Source organism: Macaca nemestrina (genome assembly GCF_043159975.1).
Source record: "Macaca nemestrina isolate mMacNem1 chromosome 8 unlocalized genomic scaffold, mMacNem.hap1 SUPER_8_unloc_1, whole genome shotgun sequence".
Taxonomy (NCBI): domain Eukaryota; kingdom Metazoa; phylum Chordata; class Mammalia; order Primates; family Cercopithecidae; genus Macaca; species Macaca nemestrina.
The window spans coordinates 275,731-301,593 of record NW_027257565.1 but is presented as its reverse complement, the minus strand read 5'-3'; the positions used below and the strand labels follow the sequence as shown (position 1 = coordinate 301,593).

The following is a 25,863-nucleotide window of genomic DNA, read 5'->3' as shown; positions in this document are numbered from 1 at the left end:
AACCCAGGAGGCGGAGGTTGCAGTGAGCCAAGATGGTGCCACTGCACTCCAGCTTGGGCAACAGAGCGAGACTTTTTCTCAAAAAAAAAGAAAGAGAAAGATAAAAAGAAAATCATCCTCCTGAATGGGCTTTTAATGCAGAAAAAATTGCCCTATTCTAGGGAAAAAAATGCCACTAAGGACACTTATTAGTAAGGAAGAGAGGCAAGCACCAGGATTTAAGGCAGGAAGAGATAGGCTAACTCCACTGTTTCGTGCAAATGCAGTCAGGTTTATGATCAGCACTGCCCTTATGTGTAAAGCTGCTACCCACCTTTCCCACCAGCTTTGAAGGGAAAATATAAACACCAGCTGCCAGTCTTCTGGTTGTACAAGAAGTCCTGGACAACAACAACCGTTTTTCTGGATTGGCTCCATCAATGCTTTGTCTCTGAAATCAGGAAGTACCTTGCCAGTAAGGAACTGCCTTTTAAGGTGGTTTTATTTATTTATTTATTTTGATATCAGACAATGCCCTTGACTACCCGGAACCCATAAATTCAACACTGAAGGTGTCAAAGTTGTTTACCCCCAACTAAACACAATGTATATAATTCAGCCCCTAGGTCAGGGGGTCAGGAACTTTAAGGCTCATTACACACAGTACTCTATGGACAGGACTGTGGACACTATGGAAGAGAACTCTGATAGAGAAAACATTATGAAAACTTGGAATCTAAGGCCTAACATAACAGACACTACACCAGAGGAATTAACAGAAGACAACTTGATGGAAGTGAGTGCATCTGAGCCAGTGCCAGATGATGAGGAAGAAGACATAGAAGAAGCAGTGCCAGAAAACAAGTTGATGCTAGACAATTGTGCAGAAGGGGTCTAATGATTCAAGACTGCTTTTTCACTTCTTTTATGACACATGCCCTAATATGACACAGATACTGAAATAAAAGCAAGCAACAGAAGGACTGATACTGTAGAGAAACATTTTTAGAGAAATGAAAAAGCAAAAAGTCAGAGAAATGATGATGTATTTCATAAAGTTACACCGAGAGTGCCTGACTCTCTGCCTCTCCTTCCACCTTCTCCGCCTCTTTTGCCTCTGCCACCCCTGAGAAACAGAACCAACACCTCCTCTTCATCCTACTCTACCTACTCAACGTGAAGATGATGAGCTCTTCCACTTAACAAATAGTAAATATATCTTCTCTTCCTGATGATTTTCTTAATAACGTTTTATTTGTTACTTTAGTGTAAAAGTACAGTATAAAATATGTTTAACCCACAAAATATGTTTTAACCAACTATGTTATTGGTAAGGCTTCCAGTCAACAGTAGGCTATTAGTAGTTAAGTTTTTGAGGAGTCAAAAGTTATTTGCAGATTTTCAACCATGTAGGGGGTTGGTGCCCCTGATCCTTGTGTTGTTCAAGAGTCAGTTGTACTTGGCGATACATTTAACAAATGATGTGCAAAACTTTTACACTGAAAACTACAAAAAATTGCCTATACAACTTAAACATAAATGAATAGAGACATAGAGGATGTTCACGGATTGGAAGACTCAATACTTTGAAGAATTTAAATAAATTATTCACAAATTGGTCTATAAACTGAATTCAATCCCATTCAACATTCCAACAAAGCTTCTATGCAAGATTGATTCTAAAATTTATGTAGACATTTAAAGGACTTAGAACAGCCAAATAATCTTGAGAAAGAAGAAGAAAGTTGGAGAACTTGCACTACCTCATTTCGAGACTTCTATAATGCTGAAAAATCATTACAGTGTGGTGCTGCTATAAAGACAAAGAGATACATGGAACAGAACAAATTGTCCAGATATAGACTCACACAATCAATAGATGTTCAATAAAGGTCCTTCAAGGCAATTCAATGAGGAAAAGTAAATATTTTCTGCAACTTTCTGTAACAACTGTGTAAATATATGAAAATAAAATAAATTTTAACCTTTACTTCATACTGTACACAAAAATTAATTTCAGATGCATTATAATCCTACATGTAAAAGTTAAAACTATGAAATTTGTAGAAGAAAACATACAAGAATATCTTGGTACAGGCAAAGTTTTTTTAGGTAAGACACAAAAAGCAATGATTATAAAAAATAAAAAAGTTAAGTTAGCCTCCCAAAATGTAAAAATGCCTGCTCATCGAAAGACTTAAGAAAATTAATAGCCAAGTCACAAACTAAGAGAAAATAATCATAATGCATATATCCAACAAAGAATGTGAATCCATAGTATGTGAAAACCTTCTATCTCATCTCATTAATAAAAGGTAAAAAAACCAAATTTTTAAAAATAGATAAAAGACATAAACACTTCACAAAGAAAGATACACAAATGACCAATAAGCACATTTAAAAAATACTTGACGGCTGGGTGCGGTGGCTCAGGCCTGTAATCCCAGCACTTGGGGAGGCCAAGGTGGGCAAATCACGAGTTGAAGAGATCAAGACCATCCTGACCAACATGGTGAAACCCCGTCTCTACTAAAAATACAAAAATTAGCTGGGTGTGGTGGCACGCACCTGTAGTCCCAGCTACTTGGGAAGCTGAGGTAGGAGAATCTCTTGAACCCAGGAGGCAGAGGTTGCAGTGAGCTGAGATCGTGCCCCTGCACTCCAGCCTGGCAACAGAGCAAGACTCTGTCTCAAAAAAAAAAAAAAAGAAAAAGAAAAAAAAAAGTACTTGACATCATTAGTCAATATGGAAATACGAATTAAAGGCATCATGAAACACTCTCCTATACACACTAGAATGTCTAAAATTTAAAAGACTGACACGAACAGATGTTGGTGAGGCTATGGAATTTTTATATGTTGGCTTTTTGAAGTGCAAAATAATGCAACTATTTTAGATTTTGGCAGTTTCTTATATAGTTAAAAATACATGCAACTTATGACCCAGCAATCCTATGCCTATTTACCAAGAGAAGTAAAACATACGTTGACAAAAAAAAGTCTTGTGCAGTAATGTTCATGAAAGCTTTATCTAAAATAGCACCAAAATAATCCAAAGGTCATCAATGAACAGAGTGGATGACAAATTATGGTAGTTTTGTCTATAGTATACTACTCAGCAATAAAAACGGTACTCCTTTGCTTTATATGCTATAAATGGATAAATTTCATAAACAATGTGAGATCCACAATAAGCCAGACACACAAGAAATATGCACTTTATGATTCCACTTATATGGAGTTTTAGAACCAGCAAGACTAATTTATGATGAAAAAATGAGAAAAATGGTTCTCTAGAATGGAGGGTTGGAGTTGACCTGGAAATTTTCCCATGATGGAAAAGTTATGTATCTTAATAGGTCTGTGGGCTACACAGGTGTTTGCACTGTCGAAACTCATAGAACTGTAACACATAATATCTCTGCATTTCACTATCATAAAATATGCATCATTTTAAAAAATTAAAACAAAATTAGAAACAGTTTCTTATAAAAATATTAAATCAGAATCCTTCTAGAAATGAAAATGACTGCCATGTTAAGAATGTAAGATTTCAGGTGATTTTGTTTTAGGGCATTCTCTGTTCATTCATTCAGTCATTCAGCAACTATTGAGTAACTATTATGTGTCTGTCACTCTTCTAGGTGTTTTGAACATATAAATGAGCAAACCGGACATAGATGCCTGCTTCTAAGGTGCTAATAATCTATAGAGTGAGTAGAGAGAAAGATAATACAAAAAACATAAATATGTAAACAAGGTAGTGTTTAAAAATGTGAGAAGTGCTATGAGAGAAATAGAAAAAGCCTACCGTCCAGTAACATTGCTATATCATACTTCAGCTGCCTGCTACCATTGTATTAAAGTCATGGGTATGCCTATATTTATGGATTAGCATTTTTGCCTTTATTAATTGATTGATCGTACAATAGAAGCATTCCAGGAATAGATGGGGGTGTGTGTGGCATGTGTGTGTGTGTTTCAAAGTGCTGGGTTATCATAGTTGCTTTATTCTTAAGCTTTTGCAATATTTAATGCTTGAATAAATATCTATCAGGATATCACCTGAAGCGTGTGGAAAGGTTGGTTTCAAGGGCATTGTGCTCAATGCTAATCGCATTCCATGGGCTACTGAGTCACAGTCACATTGAGTTATCGAGTCAAAGAGCAGCCTTTTTGTCTTCTGTATGAAAGACAAGCTGCTCAAATGTAACAGAATTCAGACACCCAAGTCATTAAGATGTAGTTGTACATAAAAGATGCAGCACTGATAATTCAAAATAGACAGGAAGAATGTGCTCTAGGAATAATTTTTCTTCAAGTCATAATATCTGGCACCAAACATAAATAAAGCCCTGTTTTTCTCCTTCAGTGCCCTGCCCGGAAGGAGTCAGTGAGACAACTTGTTATCTGCCAGTAACACAGGCATTGCAGGTAGGCCTTCAGCTATGGAGAGACCCTGCCTATTTTCTTTAACAAGACATAGACCGAAAACATGAAATCCTCCATCAAAAAGCAGTAGTACCATTGACTCAAAAGCTTCTGCAATGAGATTCTCCAACATACTGAAATATGAAGCCCCAAGTTGCTTTTCTGTAGCTAGAACACATACACAAAAATAAAGTGTCTTTAATGTTTGCTCTTTTTTTGTTGTTTTTAATCAGGTCTTTTGGAAAAAATCAATCTCTAATCAAGCTCTATATATGTAGCTATGGATCTCCAACCTTAAATCTATGCTGCAGTGTAAGATTCTTCCATGATGACTTCTTAACTGTCTTTAGCCTGTTTCCTGACCTTTGCCTATGCATATGTGATTCTGCTCATATGGAATGCCTTCTCACCTTCTAAAATGCCACCTACTTTTCTAGTTCCCAATCAAGTATACTCCCTCGGTGAGATCTTCTGCAACCAACATATTGAGACGTTACCTGTCCCTCCTCTCAACTCATTGTAGCATGACCTTATATATTACTTGCTTTGTCTAGAAATGTTACAAGTCATTTTCTGTTATAATTATCCCCCTTGCAGGTTCACAGTCAGATTAGGGTAATTAGAATTGTAGGCTCTATATCCAGAACCCCATTTAAACCCAGGTTGCCTTCTCCACATTGATTTGTTAATATTATCTACAGCTTACAGGCATTATGAATGACCTGCCCACAAAAGCTCATCAAACTTATACCAAATCTGAAGTATAGTACCAATAGCACCCCTTGCAGAATTATTTTTATTTTTCTGAGAAAAATGTATTTTCTCAGAAAATTATAGTATATAATTTTGCTGTACTTCTATGCAGCCAACATCAAGCTGATCAAAAGTATGTAGGTGATCAAAAATGCTTAAATGGTTGCTAGTGATAAAATATTCTATTTAGTCCCACAGATTGGTGGATGGCTTCCTAAGGAATCCACAGAATTAATCCTCAGGCTATGTTTTCCAAATTCGGCAGCTTCTGTGAAACCTGACACGAGCTTCAAATGATGCATGGTTTCTAGTTGTCAAGAAAACCACATCGGGGGCAGGGGCACGGTGCGGAGGAGTCAGGTGTTGACTACAGACTACATAGTGCCACACAGCACCGTCTTACCGTGATTGTCTGGAGATTTTATTAAACGGGCTTGGGCTTGCTTTAAGTCATTAAATTGAGTCAATTTTGTTGCTTTGTTTTTGGCTAAATTTATAAAAGTCCAAAAGTTTAAGATAAGATACTACTATTTGGCCTTTTTTAGCATCTTTTTTTAATTATTATTTTTATTTTTGAGACAGAGTCTCACTCTGTTGCCCAGGCCAGAGGGGCAATGGCTCAATCTTGGCTCGCTGCAACTTCTGCCTCCCAGGTTCAAGCGATTCTCCTGCCTCAGCCTCCCAAGTAGCTGGGATAATAGGTGTGTGCCACCACACCCGGCTAATTTTTGTATTTTTAGTAGAGATGGGGTTTCACCATATTGGCCAGGCTGGTCTTGAACTCCTGACCTCAAGCAATCCGCCCGCCTCAGCCTCTGATTTAGCATCTTTTTTTTTTTTTTTAACACTACTACTCTATGAAAGCATTCAGTAAAGAAGGCAGTTAAAGATAAAGCAGAAGGAAAATAATCCAGTTCATGATTGTGCCTTTGGTTTGAAAAGCGGTCAATAAAAATATGGAAATAAACACTTTGAAACAAAGGAGATTATAAAAATTGAACTAAAGTAAGTCTTCTGCTCATTTCCTTTCTTGTCCATTTCCTTTGGGTGAGCCTCACTTTTTCCTTAATAATTAAAGCAAAAAGAAGAATCATTCCAATTTGTGAAAGCCCCCTCTTTTCTCTGAAAGCCCAGTTTTGTGGCAGAAGTGAGAAGAGCTGCCCTTACCTCTCAGTTCCCCCATATCCAGGGTTGTCCCCAGTTGTTCTAATAAAGCAACTCTTGCCGCATTCTTTTTGTGTTTCTTGCCATCATAATGTTGCTGGGCCATCAGAGGGTTATTAAACCAGGCTGCACAGAGCCCACAGTATCTGTCTGAATCTCTTCTTTGATAGGGAGATGCGACCACCGGAGCAGTGTCCATCCGTGGGGGCTTAAGTGGGCTCAGGGGTGTTGCTGTGAAAGGAAACAACCAGAGAACCACAGCCACGTTAGTACAACACTGAGTCCACTCTTCCCCGGTACCTGAAGACCAAAAGTCTCCTGTTCACTCTAGAGCTTAACCATCCCCAAGACTTCATTGACAGCAGGAAAATTAGCCCTGCTAGCTTTCATTTTTGAGTTGGGACACAAAAATTCTTAATGTATTGAGATCAGAGTTTGCATATTGTTATGCCAAAATCTGATAATTCAAGAGACCATCCCTTAGGGGAAAAATAAGATTTTTAAAAATAAGTTATCAGTTATTCCCACTGTGGCTCTCAGGAGCTATGGACAATAGCTCTAAGTATTTGGCTGCCTGGAGTAGCTTTGTAAACATGATTGTTGAAGGCCGTTCCCACTCACTTTTAAAATGCATTCTGCTCTAACACGGGCATTTAGAGAAAAAAAAAATGTAGTAAAATACAGGGGACAAGCTCAATGAGCCAGGTAAAACTTGAGCAATAACTTAATTTTTCTAGCATCACTAATAAAGCAATAAGTCTATTGTAATTGCCTTCAATTATTTGTGTATGTGTGTAACACTAAAAATAAATATTGGATAAAATGCAACTAAATAAATAAATTCTTAGAGGTAAGGGAGTGATCTATCAGTCAAAATAAAGCTAATACTTGAAGTAAACATTGGACAATCATGACTTAAAAGATTCTGAATGAATGAATGGGACGTTTGTGTGATATAAATAATTAATCGATAAATAAAGGATTTGGCTAAGTGGTAGAAACTGATCTTTTGGTGATGTGGGTTGTATTAATTGTGGAAGTCATGCTAATTTTATTGTCAGCTGCTTCAGTTTATTGTAATAGGCTATTTTCAACCTGTACCTGCTAACATTGATGCTGAAATAACAATGTTTTTCTAAAAACCAAAAGAAAATTTCTATAGATTAGGTGTACTTATCTAAACATAATAGAGATGTATCACTATTTTGAGATTGCATTGTTCCACCTATTAAATTAACATTTTATTGTGAGTTTAGGATTATTTGTGGTCCAGAAAACAAACAAACAAACAAAAAGAGTCTAACTTGAAGGAGCTTACTAATGGAAAGTAAAAATAACTTTTCTATGCATTACAACATACAAGTTGCTTCCATCCTTAGAAGGACTATGACTTGGGTTTTTATCCCATTTCTCAGATGATAGATTTCAGAAATGCCAGTGGCTTACTGAAGGTGAGATGTCTACTGATGGGAAAAACAGGACTCAAATGAAATCTGGAATTTCCAAAGCCAATGTTCCCTTCAATACCCTCCTAACGATCCTTTTCATACTTCTTAATAAGCAAAGCAAATAAGCATTTGCTTATTAGATCCATCATCTTTCTATTTCATATAAGATTTCATTAAAGTTTGGAAAAAATATTCTGATCCAAATATTTTGGAGAAGAAATCAACATGTAAATTATCACATGGGCCATTAGTCCTAACACAGTATAGCAGAATCCTGTGTGTGTTCTTGGTCTCTGAGATGTGGGATGCAGCTGGCAAAACCATGAGCATTAGGGTTGTCGTTCCAAGGAAAAGTTGAGGTCTGAGACCTCAATAACAAGTTAAGGAACCAATTAACCAACTCCCCAAGCTTTCAAGTAACTTTTAGGTGGACTTTTATTTTTTTGACTAAATAACTTAATATAGAAACAAATACTTGTTAAATGACATTTTAATTCAAGTAATGCCTGTATCATAACAGTATTTCTAAGAAGCTCTTTTTTCTTTATCCAGAAATTTCATCATATCAAGAAGTTTTAGCTAGTTTAGATTAAACTTAATGGTGTTATTTCTATAGGGACTCACAAACAGTATGCCTCTTAAAAAGGCTCATTGCAGGATTTGGTCATATATCACCATGTAGAAATAAAACTCAAATGTGGGCCATTCCAGCAGCCTCCCAGTATCATTCTGCTATGACTTAGAAATAAAAGCTACAAATATGCAGTTGACCTGGATGCGAAAAGATCTCTATCCACTCTTCTGAAGGTAATTGAATCTCACTTCCAAAGTTTCCTGAATCCTTATCAATTTCTGAGGATTTATAGCTACCTATTGTTTCTGATGGCAATGGAAAACATATCAAATGTTTATAATCTGAATAAATGTTGACTCTTGAAGCATAATTTATTTTTCTTTAAAGTAAGCCCTATAAAACATTTCAGTTGATTTTATCAATTGATACCTTCTACACCATATCCTGGTAGGAGTGAGACACAATAGAATATTCATCAAATAAGATAATCTTATTTTGCACGTAAGAAAGTAATGTGATGTTACATTGGTATTGTAGCTTCTCCCTCTGAATAATTCTACTATCTTGTGTATAACCTGAAAGTTTAAAGGAGTTTTTTATTTGTTTGTTTGTGTCTGTTTTAACTGTCTTCACTCATTTCAACCCAGCTTATGTTCCCTTAGTGCCTATAAAAGCAGGAAAAGGCAGTAGCATAAAAACAGCCTTGAATCAAAATCAGAACTCTGGTTGGGTGGGGCTCCACCATCAGTGAGCTGTGTGACCTTTGGCAAACTTCTAATGTCCCTGGTTTCTTCAAGGTAAAAATTTAGGCTCACCATCCCTTTTAAAATTAACATACTTTGCAGCTAACCCATACGGTGTGGACGGAACAAATTGTGGAAACTCTCTCCCTTGTACAGCTTTGATTCAATGCCAAATATAGAAATTATGTGGGAGGAGAGTAGTTTCCATGTTTTAATGGTAAATCTGTGTGTGTACATGAACCATAACACTTACATTCTTTGGCAGAGTGTATTTTTCCAATAAAACGAACAAAGAGTGGGGAAAGATTATCTTTTGGTTTAAAAACATGCTTTAAAAATACTTTAGTTGACATGTAGTTAATTTTTATTTTGATTTCATAGTTTGTTTTTATTCTAATTGCAAAAAAAAAATTAACTATTTACTTTACCTACCCTTTATATAGATTCGACCAAAAGTCGATTAATCAAAATCAGTAATTTCAACATTAGACTCACCAGGCTTTAAAAATTTCTGTGTCCAGACTGTGTCCCAGATCAATTGTATCAAAACCTCTGGGGGTGGGAAGGAAGCATCAGGATGTTTTTAAAACCTCCCTCCTCCCACAGCCTGATTCGTGTTTCCAAAGCACGGCCAATGTTGAGAACAAATGATCTAAATATTGCCACATTTTCTTTGAAAATAACTATGAAATGAAGCTTTCTTAGATCTTCACATAAAAGCAGCATAAAACGTCCAACAGCAATGGAGCTAGTTTTGCTGAAGGCAATAGCCAAAATATCACATCATCCATGAGAGAGAAATAATTACTCGCCTTTTTAAAACCCCAATTAATTTTCCCATTTCACCATAACATAAAAGAGTCTCTAAAATAGCAGCTAACATTATAAATTAATATTGGTAAAGTTAGATGGAAATTCTGATTCCTTTCCCCATAAAGAAACTCAAGAGAACATTAAGCTGTTATCCCACCAGCCTTTGCTCAAGGCCATGACCAAAATGGTACACTGACCTGTACCAGGCTCTCCACATAGCTGTGCACCTCTCTTACAAGATGCTCCTGAATCCCATATGCTTTGTGGGGCCTCAATAACCTAAGCGAGAAGTAGATCTACCTCCTCTAAGCTTATAAAGCATTTACTCACTGCACAATTCATTTGGCATTTCTTAAATACCACCTTGTAACCTTGGCTGTGTGAAAGTGCGTCTGTGTGTATGTGTAAGGGAAATTGGAACGGAAGCTCCCATTAGACACTTTTGTGTTGGCACTCTTCTAGTACATGTTCACACTCCCTGTTTCAATTCATAAAAATGCAAAAACCCCTGAAACTCAAGTTTTTCAGATTCATTTATTATCAAAACCTGACCTGAAGTCACATGAGATGATTCATAGTCTTTACCTTTGGTATAAACATACACACATATTGCAATAGAATGATTAATATCTTTGGTCATGGGCTGCTGTCCTATCTCCATGTAAACACAGTGAGTGGTATCTGTGCCTTATTATACATCCCAAATCTTACCATTTCTGATTTGCAAAATACAATCAGCCCCGAATATTTTGAACAAAAGATCATGGATCTATGGTGGATTCAGAGTGGGTAAAATCAGTGCAAGATCCTCTACGGCTTAAGCTAATTGGAGCAAGTCAGTTTTCAACACTTGATTTCTAAGAATCACTTCATGATGGGATGAATTTCAACATCACTCTTAGGACCTTGCACAAGGTTTGTCAAGGAGTATGTTATCAGCAGCTATCTGTCACCTGCTGGATATGTCGTCTTGAGTAATAATCTAAAATAATATGCATATTCATCTTATATTTATTTCTTCCAGGCATAATAACCATAGTTGATTTAAGGATAAAAATATTTCCACAGCTCCTGTGTGTGTCTCTATATTAGTCTGTTCTCACCCTCCTAATAAAGACATACCTGAGACTGGGTAATTTATAAAGGAAAGAGGTTTCATTAACTCACAGTTCCACAGGGCTGGGGAGGCTTCAGGAAACTTACAATCATGGCAGAAGGGGAAAAAAACACATCCTTCTTTACATGGCAACAGGAAGGAGAAATGTCGAGCAAAGGAGGGGAAAGCGCCTTATAAAGCCATCAGATCTTGTGAGAACTCACTCACTATCGCTAGAACAGCAGCGTGGGGCAACTACCCTCATGATTCAATTACCTCCCACTGGGTCCTCCCTCTCACAACAAGTGGGGATTATGGGAACTACAATTCAAGATGAGATTTGGGTGGGGACACAGCCAAACCATATCAGTCTGCATCAGAAAATTTCCTCATTCTGTAATTGTCTACACTGTCTAATTGTCTAACATATTCAACAACCTGACTCTTCACGGCACCAGCACTTTGCATGCAACAGACACATAGTGTAAATTCCATGCCTTTTGATGAATAAATGAAAGAATGAATAAAATGTTCTTTACACTATGAGTGAGTAAAGAAATATGGTAACCAAGAGTTTTCTTGTTTCTTCTAGATTGTGTCATTTAGAGCGTAGGTAGCTAGGTCCCATGCCAGTCAATATAAATATAAGCCAGTACAGGACAAGGTCCTGGTGGCTAAATTGTGGAAGGGTAACATGTCAAAGTGTACGTACATACTACAGTCTCTCTCCTTCTTTTGAATTCAAACTAAATATATTAAAATATATTAAAAGTCATTAAAAGCCCCAAACTTCTATTTTCTGGGGTGGCCTATTTCTGTAAGTTGCAGAGAGTGCACATCCTTCGGGAAAATTTGCTTTCAAACAGGAAACCATTTACTCAGACTTGTTTATCACAGCATCCAAACCCTAATTCCAGCTTTTGGTATGGCCCCAACCATCCTGGCTTTCCTGGGACTGAGAGGGTTTCCCAGGACCTGTGGTTTTTGGGGCTAAAATGAGGAAAGTCCTAGGCAAACTGAAATTGGTCACCCCAGCTTCTGAGGACAGACTGGATTTAACATCATCCTGTGAAAATAGTAAAGACTTTGGGAACAACTGTTCCAGATATGAGAGCAGGTGTTTCAACCAAGAAGACAAGATCCACAGACAGATCTCAAAGTTCTGTCAGACCGCCAGGTGGATATCATTAGCTGGGGAGGAGGGTGACACCACCAGCAGTGAGACAGATTCTCACCTGCCTGTCTGCCTTCTAGGCCCTTTCAGTTTGTCAAGGAGCCACAGGGTTCTCTGCCATTCAAGCTGGCAACCTACACTCCTCTCTCTCTCTCTCAACATGTCTAACACACACATACACACACACACACACACACACACACACACACACACTTTCTCTCTCTCTCTCTCTCTTTCTAAATCCCTCATCAAGCTTCCTCCCCAAGCCCCTGGCTCTTTATTTCCTTCCTTCCTTCTTTTCTCCTCTTTTCTCTCCCTTTACACTCATGCTTAATGCTTTCTAGGCTCTAGGATAGTGAAGTTTAATTCATTCTCACAAGGGATGTGGGGGCTTTTGATATAGAGAAATAAAGCCAGAATTTATTCATTTTAAAGTATGTGGTTTCTCTCACCTAAGGCATTCTTATCTACAACAATAATTCTTCCCAGTTGTGTGATATCATGCAGTTTATTATATCTGTTCTGTGTGTTTTCTTAAGTTACTCAGAGATCTTGTCTGGTCAATAAGGCAGCTTGAAGCCCAGGGAGATGAACCCACGAGTGTAGAGTCCCTTGATTAATAAGCAGGAGAGGAAGTGGTAAAGACCAGATCTCTGGACTCTAAGACCAGCCCCATATTTCAATGTCAACTTGCTTCCAATAATGCCTACAGAGCAATAGGCCAAATAAACAGACAGATTAATTCTAGAATCAAAACACATTTCCTAGGCTTCAACATCTGCTCTCAGTGGGGATTATTTGGAAATGTGCATTTTTTTCTAAAAAAGACTTTTGTGGATTTCCAGTCCCTATGATAAACTGCCTTTCTTTTTTTCCTACCCTAAATCAAATTAATGACAGTAGTATTTCTTCAGCAAGTATCACTGTTTTTTTGCAAATGCTACCAATAGTAAAGTTAGATCATTCAGTGAGTGGCTTAAGAGGCAGCTGTCAGTGTCGTTCTGTAGTTCCGTCACCACATGGTCCAGCCTCCTCTGCAGGGAAGCACCTCACCTCCATGCCCACCACAAAGTCAGGCCTCATACTTAGATTTCTTTTGCAGCTCTGGCAGAGGCTTGGGCCTCTTGTGTAGATAGTAAATGCTCAATGAACATGTGATAAATACATGAAGAAAAGTGCTGGTGACTTTTAATATCAACTTGGGGGAAATTTTATGTTTTGATAAATATGAGAGCTAAACATTAAATCTTTGATAGTTTCATTAAACTTATTTTACAGGGTTAAAAAAACAAGCTAGATACTCCTAATAGGTGATAGATTAAATAAATTATAGTCATCTATACTCTGAAAAACACACAGCAATAAAAAAAAAAAGATATGTTTTAGAAAAGTATTTAGGGACCTGGGGAAATGTTCAGAATAGGATGTAAACTAAAAGATGTGGTTCATATGTCTAATATCAACAAAATCATTTACACACACAGCTGCAAAACTTTATATAACTATAACTATTTCTATTACTATGTATATGTATAAAACTATATAGACAAGAAGGCTGTAGATAAAAATCTTAGTAATAGTTGTTTCTGAGTTGTGGAATATGGGTGATCTGCTTTGTACTCATGGATATATACTCCCTGATGCAGATGGAAAACATTTTTTTTTTTTTTTTTACCATTTGTATATAGGCCACATTTTATGTTAACTTGTTTTAGTACAAAGTCTAAAAAACACTGCTTAGGGAACTTGTGGTGCCACAACCCAGTCTTAAATCTCAGAAGATTTTATTTGCAGTGCTTTATTATTAATTTATTGTAGACTTGAGGGAAAATGAGTTGGAGGAAGGCTGGCCCAGTCAGAATATAAGGTAAAAGTACCAGCTTCCCTGATTTCTCTAAAAGATCCTGAGAAAAGCAGTTGTCCCACTGTTATCACAGATCCAAATATGGCTCTAATTATTTAGATAAAATGAAGCACCTCTCTTCTCATATGATATGTCTGGATGCGAATTCTGCTACCTAGCACCATGAGATAGAAAAATTCGCATACTATTTATTTTATGCCACAAAAGAAATTAAAAAGCACTGTAATATATCCAATGTTTCAAAATACATGCCGTTTCACACTTCCTGAGCATAAACAAAGATGAGGATGACTTAAGGGGACCGTCCAATTCAATTACACATCAACCTTCTAAGTATAATCAGCCTATTAACAGAAGTTGCTTCTTTACCCACACTGCATTCATATATTGTCAGTCTTCATTAAGAGAGTATTCATAGATCATTGATTTTCACTAATATAGAATAATTCCCTCTAGTTTCAGTCACTTGATTAGGTTCTAAATATCGTAAGTATGCCTGTTTTCTGCAGAATTTTAATCTTTGAAAATAAGCCATTAAATAGAACTTTAGAGGGGATAAAAGTCCTTTTATGACTTTCTTGTGTTGCTTGGCAAAATAATCCAAAGGCTGTAATATTCCACACTCTTTACCTTGAAATCAAGAGGCCAGAATCTAAGGTCCATGAGGGCAAGAATTTTTATCCTTTGTTTATTGATAGATTCCAGGTACCCAGAACTGGGTTTGGCACATGATAGGTGTTAAATAAACCCTTCTTGAATGAGGGGAGCAGCTTATTCTCCATTGAGTAATTGACATAACAGAAGAAATCACTTCTCTTACATAAACTGCTGTTACTTGAGGACATCCTGTAGGTATAATGATGAATGCCGGAATCAAGGATAGCATCCACTCTGTCCGGACGGAGCTGAAAAGCAGTTATTTCCCTGTAGTTTATTCATGGTATTAAATCTTCAAACACTACTCAGTCAAGGTGCTACACTCCCTGAGTTCAGTGTCAAAATCTCCAGTTATGGTCACAGTTCTCAAACTCTGTGCAGAGGTGTCCTATGATGACACAAGGAACTAAGTCATAGGAAATCTGTGAGATATTTTAACATTTTGAGAAAAGCCTAGTAACATCTGCTGGACACCACAGGGACCATTAACTCAAGGTAGCTCACAGTTTCAACCTAGATGCTACATTCCTTTTAATTATTTTGATTTCTGTGAAGCTGGGTTTTGGATACTGCTGTGTATGACCAGTCAATCAAATCATTCAGTGAGAAACAAGAAACAAAGGGGTCAGGGTCCAATTTGGTTTTAAAGTTATGCAGTACCCACCAGGCAAACACATTCATTAGTGCAGTTATTTAGGAAGGAAGCAAAAATACTGTTTTTTTTTTTCAATTTATGGGTATAATTATTTCAGACCAGGCACAGTGACTCACGCCTGTAATTCCAGAACTTTAGGAGGCTGAAATGGGTGGATCACTCAAGCCCAGGAGTTTGGAACCATGCTGGGCAACATGGAAAAGTCTCTACAGAAAATACAAAAATTAGGTGAGCATGCTGGCATGTGCCTGTAGTCCCAGCTAGGCAGGGAGGGGCTGAGATGGGAGGATTGCTTTAGCCCATAAGGTCAAGGCTACAGTGAGCCATATTTGTGCCACTGCATTCCAGCCTGGGACCAGAGGAGATCTTGTCTTAGAAAAAAAAGATCAGATGGCTACTAAATTATTAGGACATAAGTACTTAAGTTGTTTGGACCTAGCTATTTAATAAACTTACCTATTAGGCATGTCTTTCAACCTCAGGGAATTGCAAAAGAAAAAATACAGAGACATTAAGACTGGGGTAAAATTTTAGCAACACTAAGAGTTACGACTTCATGCTTCTTCCTTCTTTGTGCATTGCTTAGGAAGAATCAATGTTCTGCTAACTGGGCACTGCTAGAAACGACGATGGCCTTTCCTCGGAAACCTCAAACCCCACATTTAACATGGAGTTCCAGACGGACAATGTGGGCTTCCCTGACAGGAACCGGTTGACCCACTGGCACTCCCAACGCCCATTGCAGGTTCTGCTCTTGGAGTACTGAGCTGGAGGCATCCCTTGGATCACAGGCAGTATCCTATAGGAGCTGGAGGACTGGTGCACTGACCCCTGGGAACTGAAACCAGCTTTGGTTCTTTTAATTCTACCAGCCTTTCCCAGACACCTAATCCATACCCCGTGCTCAGGGTTGGGGAATGATTTACTTATCCGGCAGCATTAGCTATTCAACTAGAGAGCCAGCTTCCTGGATCATTTCTTATATCCTATGAATATTTATAGAGAATTCAAAGATGAGAAAAGTGATCAGTGCCAGAGGCACAGCAAAGAGAAAGTGCAGGCTAAGTTTAGAGGAAGAGAAACAAAGAGGGTGGCCTTTTGTCCTGGGCTAGAATAGAGCTGTGACTTTAGAATGAATTTAGGGAAGTTGGTGCTGTTCCATTCTGTGAGTGGAATGCCTGTGTCTACACCCGCTCTTCAGCTACCATCCCCACCCCTGAAGAAAGGGACCTCATGGTTTCTCTATTGAACCTCCATTTTGAGTTGCCTCAAGTGTATATCCCTAAAAATAACATTGATCTTAATAACCCATGGTTTGTAAGCTATGAAAATTGGCTCTGTTTTATATTGAAATGATGAATATTAGCTATGCATATATTTTGCATGTATCACTTTTAATTTAATCTAGAAATAAAGCACTTTATCTCAACTGCCATTTGGGAACTGCTTTTCTGAGTCAGACTATGAAATCTCAAAGCAACTCTAGAACTCTTGAGATCAGATGTAAGGTAGATGGGGCTACTCTGCTCCATCATATCAAGTCCCTCCCATCACGAAGACTGAAAGAATTCAGAGTATCAAATATAAAAGCAAGAAGGTACCCTAGTCCCTGAGGGCTTGAAGACCACACCCCTACACCCCTGCTTCTCAAATTGAGCAATGAGGCTGATGGGCAAAGGAGCGCTGCAAAGGAGGAAGTCAGTTTTAGGGTAGATAAGACTTTGCAGACAAAAGTTGGAAAATCCTTAGGCAAATTCAGTCCTGGGGGAGCAGAAGCCTACTTAGAGCCTGAATTATTCAGATGTGTCACCCACAATCATTAATTTAACTATGGCTTGGTCACAAATTGCATACTTCATTATTGCCACGCAGACACAGATGGAAGGGCGCACACGAGAGAAAATATGAATGATTTATTTTGAGGGATTTTTTAGGACAAGTGTATCATTAACAGTCATTGAGGACGTAGCTGCTTTAAAACCTGCTACTCCAAGTGTGCACCACCCATCAAGACCATCCACAGCACTCGGCAGCTGATTAAAGAAGCCCATCTCAGGCCCCAACCAGGACCACAGGATAAGAATCTGCATTTTGCAAGAGGCTTGAGTGACTCATACGCAAATTAAATTAGGAAAGCACTGGATTAGGTTCCTGTCAGAATCACCTTGGGGATGTTTAGACACTCAAGGACCCCAGACCCACTTAGGCCACTTAGCTCAGAATGGCTTGGGGTGGGGTCCAGTCATGATAGATGTTAAAGCTTTGCAGGTACCTCCAATGGGCAGACAGGACTGGGAACCCTCAGACTGGATCAACAGCGTAGGGATAGGCTTCACTTGCACCTCAGCCGTACCAAATATTCATATAGTCATGTTTCATTCATTCAACTCTGTTCTGGCACTGTGCCCTGCCTTAGGTACAGAGAGCCATCCATGACCTCATGGACCTTAAAGTCTGAAACAGACATATTTTGAACTAATTTTACAGAACTGTTTTATTAAGATGTACTAATTCTACAGAAGTCTATGTGCTTTAAAAAAAAAATCATAGGCGAGGCATGGTGGTTCACACCTGTAATCCCAGCACTTTGAGACGCTGAGGTGGGAAGATTGCTTGAAACCAGGCATTCGAGACCAGCCTGGACAACATAGTGAGACTGCACCCCCAGCTACTTGGGAAGCTGAGGTAGGAGGTAGTCTTGAGCCCAGGAATTCAAGGCTTGAGTGAGCTACAATCACGCCACTGTACTCCAACCTGGGTAACAGAGTGAGACCCATGTCTCAATGAAAAAAATTAAAAATTAGCCTGGCATTGCAATGCACATCTGTAATCCCTGCTACTCAGGAGAATGAGGTAGGAGATTCCCTTTACCCCAGGAAGTTGCAGTGAGCCGTGGTTGTGCCACTACATTCCAGCTTGGGCAACAGAGCAAGTCCTTGTCTCTACAAATTTAAAAAAAAAAAAGTAATAATAATTTTTAAAAATCATAAGAACAACAGGTACAAAGAAAATAATATCATGAAATATCATTTTGAAATAAAACTAAAACTAGATTCAAGTCACAACTCTGGTGGGTTATTTGACCTACAGCGAGAATATTTCCTAAAATAAAATGGGGCCAGTGGTTCAATTTCACACCTTTGTTGTGAGGATTAAAAGTGTCTGTTTGACAAAAGTTACTTTGCCGGCATCTTGACCACAGAGAAAACTAAGACTAGAACCCAGACCCCCTAACTGCTGCCCTGTGTTCTTTCCTCAGTCCCACATTGCTGGGCTGCGGAGAACATGGGGCGGGAAGAGCGATTGGTAAGAGTGAGTCAGAAAAGCTAGTGCAATGGTGGTGGCATGTTCCTGTAGCTGGTCGTAAGTTTGCTGACACGCCAGCAAAGATTCCTTCAAAGTCATCCAGGAAGTTTTACAGAATAATAGAAAGTATATATAAGAGCCAGAGAGATGATATGAGGAAGAAAAGTGTATGATGCAGGATAAAGGATGTGGATTTACTTAGCCAGAAGACGGGGCTCTGAAGAGTAACTTAATGATACTTGAGACACACAGAAGGCGACAGAATTTGGACTGATGGCCAGCTGTTTCCCAAAGCTGCTGAAAAACAGCTTTGAAACAAGAAAAGAGGGAACTTAAGGGAGCTGGTCCCTGATGTGAAGGCATGCTGACTGTCCCAGAGAGGGTGGTTCTGGGAGGTTAGTAGAATTAAGGATTATTAATACCTGATAGGGGAGGGGGAAATATTGGGTAAAGCATACCAGACAATGAGAAAGAGTTAAATAGAATCTTACTGGAAACAGAAAACATGTTGGTAATTCAAGATTCATGAACTTCTAGGTTCATGAATTGGATTCTTGGAATCTTGGAATCATGGAACTACGGATGAAACATTTTGTTTAAAGAAAAGCACGATATTTGAATATTAAATCATCAGGATTCATCAGATGTATGGACCTCTTTCTCTCTGACTTACTTTGACTACAAATAAAACCTCCCTCTGTATCAAAAAGGATGGACTAAATGTTCATTTACCACATATACCACAGTGAATCCTTCCTTCACCTTCTCATCGGCATTCTTGATATATTAGTTTTGCTAACTGAAAATGAAAGGGCCAGGTATTAAGATTTCATCTGCTCTGCAGAGTGAAATGCAAAACGAAGCTGCTAATGATTGGCAGTCTGCGCTAATCAAGAAAAAATCACAGCAAGAATTCACGGGTAGGCCTTCCACCCATCTCCTGCTTCTCAGTTAAGTGATCTCAACAAGTGACAGAAGAGCAGCAGCAATCCTTCCTTCAGATGACTGAGGACCCCTGGCTTCCAAAGACTTACTGATTTCTAAGTCTTGAGGATCGCACTCAGAATGCCCAGATCATGTATTCAGCCAGTACCACTACCAGGAAAAATTGCTGCCTCCAAAAAGAGTTGCAAAATCTTCGTTGCTTAGTCCTTCAATGCAACTGAGCAACAACAACAAATTTAATAAAATAAAATAGGCCAGGGGCGGTGGCTCATGCCTGCAATCCCAGCACTTTGGGAGGCCGAAGCAGGTGGATCACAAGGTCAGGAGTTCAAGACCAGCCTGGCCAACATGGTGAAACCCCATCTCTACTAAAAATACAAAAAATAGCTGGATGTATTGGCACACACCTGGTAATCCCAGCTGCTCGGGAGGTTGAGGCAGGAGATTGCTTGAACCTGGGAGGCGGAGGTTGCAGTGAACTGAGATCGCACCACTGCACTCCAGACTGGGTGACAGGGCAAGACTCTGTCTCAAAAAGATAAAAATAAAAATAAAAATAAAAATAAAATGAAATAAAATAAACTTGGTTGGGCCTCTTTAATCTCCCATTTGCAATTCATGGTACCTCGAGATGGCCAAAATATACTTATAAACCTTAGGTGGATTTACAATTAGAACCGTAAACTACTGAGTGCTCAACAAACAATTGAAGAAAATCACTTAGCAGGAAATCCTGCACAAAAGAAACAACTTCTCTGAAGGCTGGCAAAGTGAGGAAAATACATTAAATTTTATATTTCTGTTTTCAGTAAGTGAACATGCTAGGTGTCTGTGTCATGTGACAATTTACATAGCAGAGTAGCCTATTGAGAAATTAGAAATTATTTTCTTATGGGCTCACTTCATTAAAATGAGAGGAATTTTTGCATTCCATTCCAAAATGGTAGCTAGGCCCTGAAGTCTGGTTTTCCCCACCTGTGGGAGAGAATGAGCAAATGGATTTGTGTTGAGTTGTCTGAGAGGCAAAGGGATCTGAATGCCAGAGAGGAGTATGCCTGGTGTCAGGAAAGTAATTGACTTCTTGGGGACTAGGAAAAAAAGGGAGTTGTAACTGTTGATAGAGATCTGAGCAACTTAAAAACAGTGTGTCCATGGTAGTGGGACCTCCCTAGGAATGCCTCCCATGGGGCCTTGGTCTTCTTTTCCGTGGCCTAGGTTGGAACAGAGGAAACTTGGCCAGTGAAGAAAACAGATGATTAAAATACACTTCTGAGGGAGCCCCAGGGCTGGATCTCCAGCCTGTGGAGGCTGAGAACACAACAGTATCCTGGGTGAGATCATAAAGTAGCCAGAGTCCATAGGTCAAGACTTCTCTGAGCCCTTTGAGTGGCGCTAAAGAGGGAGAGGGTACCCCAGTGAATGGCTGGGGCCAGTCTTCTTATCAACCTTCAGGGTCAGAGAACAGAAGTAATTTACATGAATTTAGAAAATATTTTAAGATGTTATATTAATCGCACTCAAACGCCATGCAGTAATTTCTACCCATCACATCTGATTCTTAAAGAAACCAAACTGAGCATTAAGCAAGAATTTTGAGGCTGATGTTTAAAATGTGGGGATATTTCAAAGAATGATAATACAGTTTGGGACATTTACTATCCATTATTTCAGGTGTGATGCTTACTTTATGAGTGTCTTCTCAATTTCATAGACTAGACACTTTTAGGGTTCTTATCTTTAATAGATGATTCAGCAGTTGTTGCCAGAAAATCTTTTGCTTGTAGTTTTTTCTGAATAGTAATGCATTTTGTGTATGAATTTCAAGTCCTGACCATGTCTGCTGTTGACAGATTCAGAGTACACACAGGAAATTGATTATTTTATTGTTCTACTATTTTCCTTTATAAAAGTACGTCAGAGAATATTTTCTGAAATAAAGGTATAACCACATCATAAAAGCTGCCGAGATAATAAGCTGTCTTATACCAGTATGTGATCACTCAAAAGAGAAAAGCGAGTTTATGGTATTGAAAAGGATTTGTGAAAATCACCCAGGCAGTAGGCTCCTTGTCAAAATCTTTAGTTTTATCCAATCATTGATCTCTTGTTTCATTAGCCATCAACTATAAAACAAAAACCGCAGCAGTCTTGATCTAATCATTGCCTCAAGCTTGCTATGACCCAGTGCAGAAAAATTATGGCCAAAAGAATTCAGCTTACCTCACACTGCTAATGGATTTAAATCTTACTCACTGTAGGATAGGCATGGACTAACTGGCATGGTTTCTCCTGTCAGTGACACTAGGGCAGCATTACTGCAAGAGCAGTGTCTTTGCTGTCAGCCACTTGTATCACCTTGAGTAAATGATTTCACCCCTCTGGGCTTTTGTTTTCTCACAAGGTATCTGAGATGGCTAAAATAACGATCACTAAGCCCCTTCCAGCTCTGCAATTCTGTGAATCTATTACTTACATTTATACACTTAGAAAAGCCAAAAACATCACTGGAACAAATGCACTGATCTAGCGATGATGCCTCAGAACATGCCAGCTTTCCTAATTTAAAAGAAGATGCACCACTATTAAGATCTGCCTGTTTGACAAACTATTCTTTGCATCTATTAAAACAAGCATCCAGACAGATTATGCCACACAAACCAAATAACCTGATTCAGATGAAAGAACTGCTATGGTGTATAAAATCTTATATGCAGATATGAGGTGCTGATTGAACCTAGAGTGAATATATTATTCAAAATTTGAATTTATGTAACTTTCAAGCAGATCTAGAATACCCTGATCTTTACTTATTCAACAGAGAACTTAAATAAGCAATTCTCTGTCTGGCATGGAAATTTATGTAAAAGTTCTGAAGCTCTGTCTCTCTAATTTTCAACAAGAAATAAGGAAAAAAAGAAGAGAACCAACAAGATTTTAGAAGAGGAATATACAATAAACACACTTACGACACATGCAATGAATGAGATCATTGCTTATCTGTTCCTTTTCTTACATTGTTTACTGTTCCTGCAAATAAGAAATACTTGATTTAAAGTGTACAAATATCTGTCTTTGTTGCTACCAATCCACTTAATGAGAGTCTTGGATTTTGAAATATTCTATTCAGTAGATGAGCAAATATCAGTAAATCACTTTATGAAACATTATGTATTGCTGAAAATGAAAAAAAAGGTCAGTTTGACTTGCAATTCTGTGTCTTACAATATAACATCAGGCAAGTTACTCAGCCTGCAGGGTCTCAGTTTCCTCCTCAGTAAATCGGATACAGTAATACTGTAAACATCATGCTTTTTATGAAGATTAAATCAAACAATGCATGTGTTGTATCTGTATAATATCTTTACAATTACAATTATCAGTTATAATTACTGATTCCATTATTAAGCTAGATTCAGTCTATTCATCTAGGTATAGTTTTACCACACCCAGAATCTTTTAAATATTATATATTCTTATTTAATTGTTGAGAAATAAACAGACTTTTTGAAACTTATTTTATATAAATGTAATGAATAGAAAGTACTTTTGCTATGAATGTTGTCTATTCTTGTTATTCATGATAGTTATGTTTTACAAAGTTACCAGGAACACTGAAATAGCAAATACTGAACATTTGCTCCGGAGAAATTTGGGGTTAGGTTCCTAGGAACTTGTGGTTACAAGATTTTGATCAGTCAGGATACAACCTTGATGTATGTGTGTTTCTGCTTAAATATGTCTGATTTAATATAAATGTTTGGTTCATTAACTTTAAACACACCACCAATGGCACTGTAACTCATGTCTGAGCAAAGCTTATTTTCTCAGTAAGGTTCATCACAGCCTTCTTGTACTTAGGAACATTAGCTAGCCCTTCAGCACTACCCTTGGGGGACATTTTAAATGGCAAAGTCACCAACAAAAGGCACAAAATGTGCAAAACACGTGACACTACATAGACTGCAAAAAGAGAGAGAGAGAGAGAGACTTGTTTACAGAATGACAGCGGAAACATGAAGCCAGAATGTCACCATGTTCAACCTTAGTTGGGAATGTGTACTTGGCATGACTCACATTTTTCACAATTCCACACATGTCTGGGAATAACCCCAAAAGTGCCAGGAGAATTAATTTGGAGTTACAAATAAATCATAGTGGATTCATAAATACAGAATCCTCAAATAATGAGGATCAGTTGTGTGTATGCGTACACTTGCATGTATTTACATACAAAAATATATCTATTCCACACTGAATTGTGTGGCAGACCCTATAGTATTTTACTTACATCTTCTGCATTACTATAATAATTCTGTAATGTGTTTCTGTCACTTTACTTATAACAAATTGAGGGCTGAAGAGTTAAAACCACCTGTGAACGTTCCCATGGATATAAGCAGAATTTAAAACTGGGTCTGACTTCATAGCCTCTGTCTGTGGCCTCTGGTATTCTGTGTAGCATCTATTTTACAAAGAAAAGAGTTTTGTAAGATCAAGCAAGTGGATAGGGATGACAACTTCCTGTTAAACTGGAAAACCACTATTTTTTACCATCATATTTGACTAAAATTTAAATAACCAAGGTAACTAAATTTGAAAAGAAAACTATAGACACTTAACTGCCTGTCATTATTCTAATATATGCTTCCAATTTTTACACATCCAACAAGTATTAATTAAATGCCTACTATGTGCCCAGAAGTGCAGTCATGAATAAAGGTGGTAATAACTGTGGTCCCTGCAGAGCACACCTCAGAATGGTTCTCTATCCATCCAGCCTTGTTAGTGAAGACACACATAACCCTAGGGCCACTTCAAACTCTGAAGGGTCAAAAATGAAAGAAAGGTTATTGCTAAATTTGATGTCATTACCTGTTAAACTAATGATGTCTGGGAACTATATGAAAGATTGCACTCATATCCATTTTTACTGTGAATGATAGATGTGTTCATAAAAGCTCACAACTGAAACAATAACTTTAAGGGATAATGTAGCCACCAGGATAGGACTCTCCCGTAATACCATACAACCACAAAGTATTACAATAAAGGCTTATTTCTTGTTCATGCAAAATCTAATGCAGTTGAATGGCTCTCTTCCGTCTTGTAGCCAGGTCTTAACACACAATCAATTCCAAGTCTGGGGAAGATAAAAAGCAAATGGGTGTCTGATAAGCAAAGTCTCTGCTATAGACGCAGATGAATATTCTTATTAATGCTGGATAGAACCTAACCATTCCGATTATGCATAATCTTAAAAATCACTTTGATGAATGGTGGAAAATGGAGAATAACTATAGTTTAAGGATTCTTTTCTGTACGTCAGATTTTCTCTCATTCATATTTTCTTCAAAAGTAAGTTTCTAAAGAGAATAGTTAAATGATGTTTTCTTCAGGATTTTGAATGAGATCTTGCTGATACGGATTTATCATTAAAAAAAAAAAAAAGAGGTTGGGGGAGGAAAATCACGAGCTGGCAGGCACAGAATCAGGGCCTATGATCTTTGCCGGTTGCCGTCAGTTAACTGGAGTTTGCTCGTATACTGGGTTAATGTCCCCTCAAATTCACGTCCCCCTAGAATCTCAGAATGTCATTTTTTTGGAAATAGGTTTTTTTTGCAACTATAACTAGTTAAGCTAAAATGAGATCATACTGGATTAAAGTGTGCCCTAAGCCCAGTGACTAGGGTCTTTTTTCTTGTTTTCCCTAAGACAGGGTTTCACTTTGTCACCCAGGATGGAGTGCAGTGGTGCAACCTCAGCTCACTGCAGCATCAACCTCCCAGGCTAAATGGATCCTCCCACCTCAGCCTCCCAAGGAGCTTGGACTACAGGCATGTGCCACTATGCCTGGCTGATTTTTAATTTTTTGTAGAGAAAGAGTCTCACTACGTTGCCCAGGCTGGTATCAAATTCCTGGGCTCAAGCAGTCCTCCAGCCTCAGCCTCCCAGAGTGTTGGAATTACAGGTATGAGCCTGCTCTCAGTCACATCCTTTTCTTCAGTCCCTATCCCAGGCACCTCCCCAGGTCCCGACTGGTGCACAGCCTGGAAGACTGCTTCCATTTTATACAGAAACTCACACTAGCACCTGTTGTGAGTTTCTGTATAAAAAACCCATTGCCCCCTTGTTGCATGTTCCTCAAGATCATCCAGTATCTAGATCAGGAGTCAGCAAACTTTTTACGTAAAGAACCACAGAGCAAATATTTTAGGCTTTGTGGCCTGGATCATCCCTGTTATAACGACTCAATTCTGCCAT

General features: G+C 38.3%; 1 protein-coding gene across 1 annotated transcript in view; it reads right to left on the bottom strand.

Moving 5' to 3' along the window:
- Positions 1-485: 485 nt before the first annotated feature.
- LOC105476543 (zinc finger matrin-type protein 4) overlaps positions 486-25,863 on the bottom strand; it is a 233,791-nt gene continuing 208,413 nt past the window's right edge. Inside the window, exon 5 of the mRNA XM_071089564.1 lies at positions 486-6,558. Within this exon, the coding sequence (XP_070945665.1) occupies positions 6,254-6,558 (305 nt within the window). The 3' untranslated portion in view covers positions 486-6,253. The remainder of the gene's footprint in view (positions 6,559-25,863) is intronic.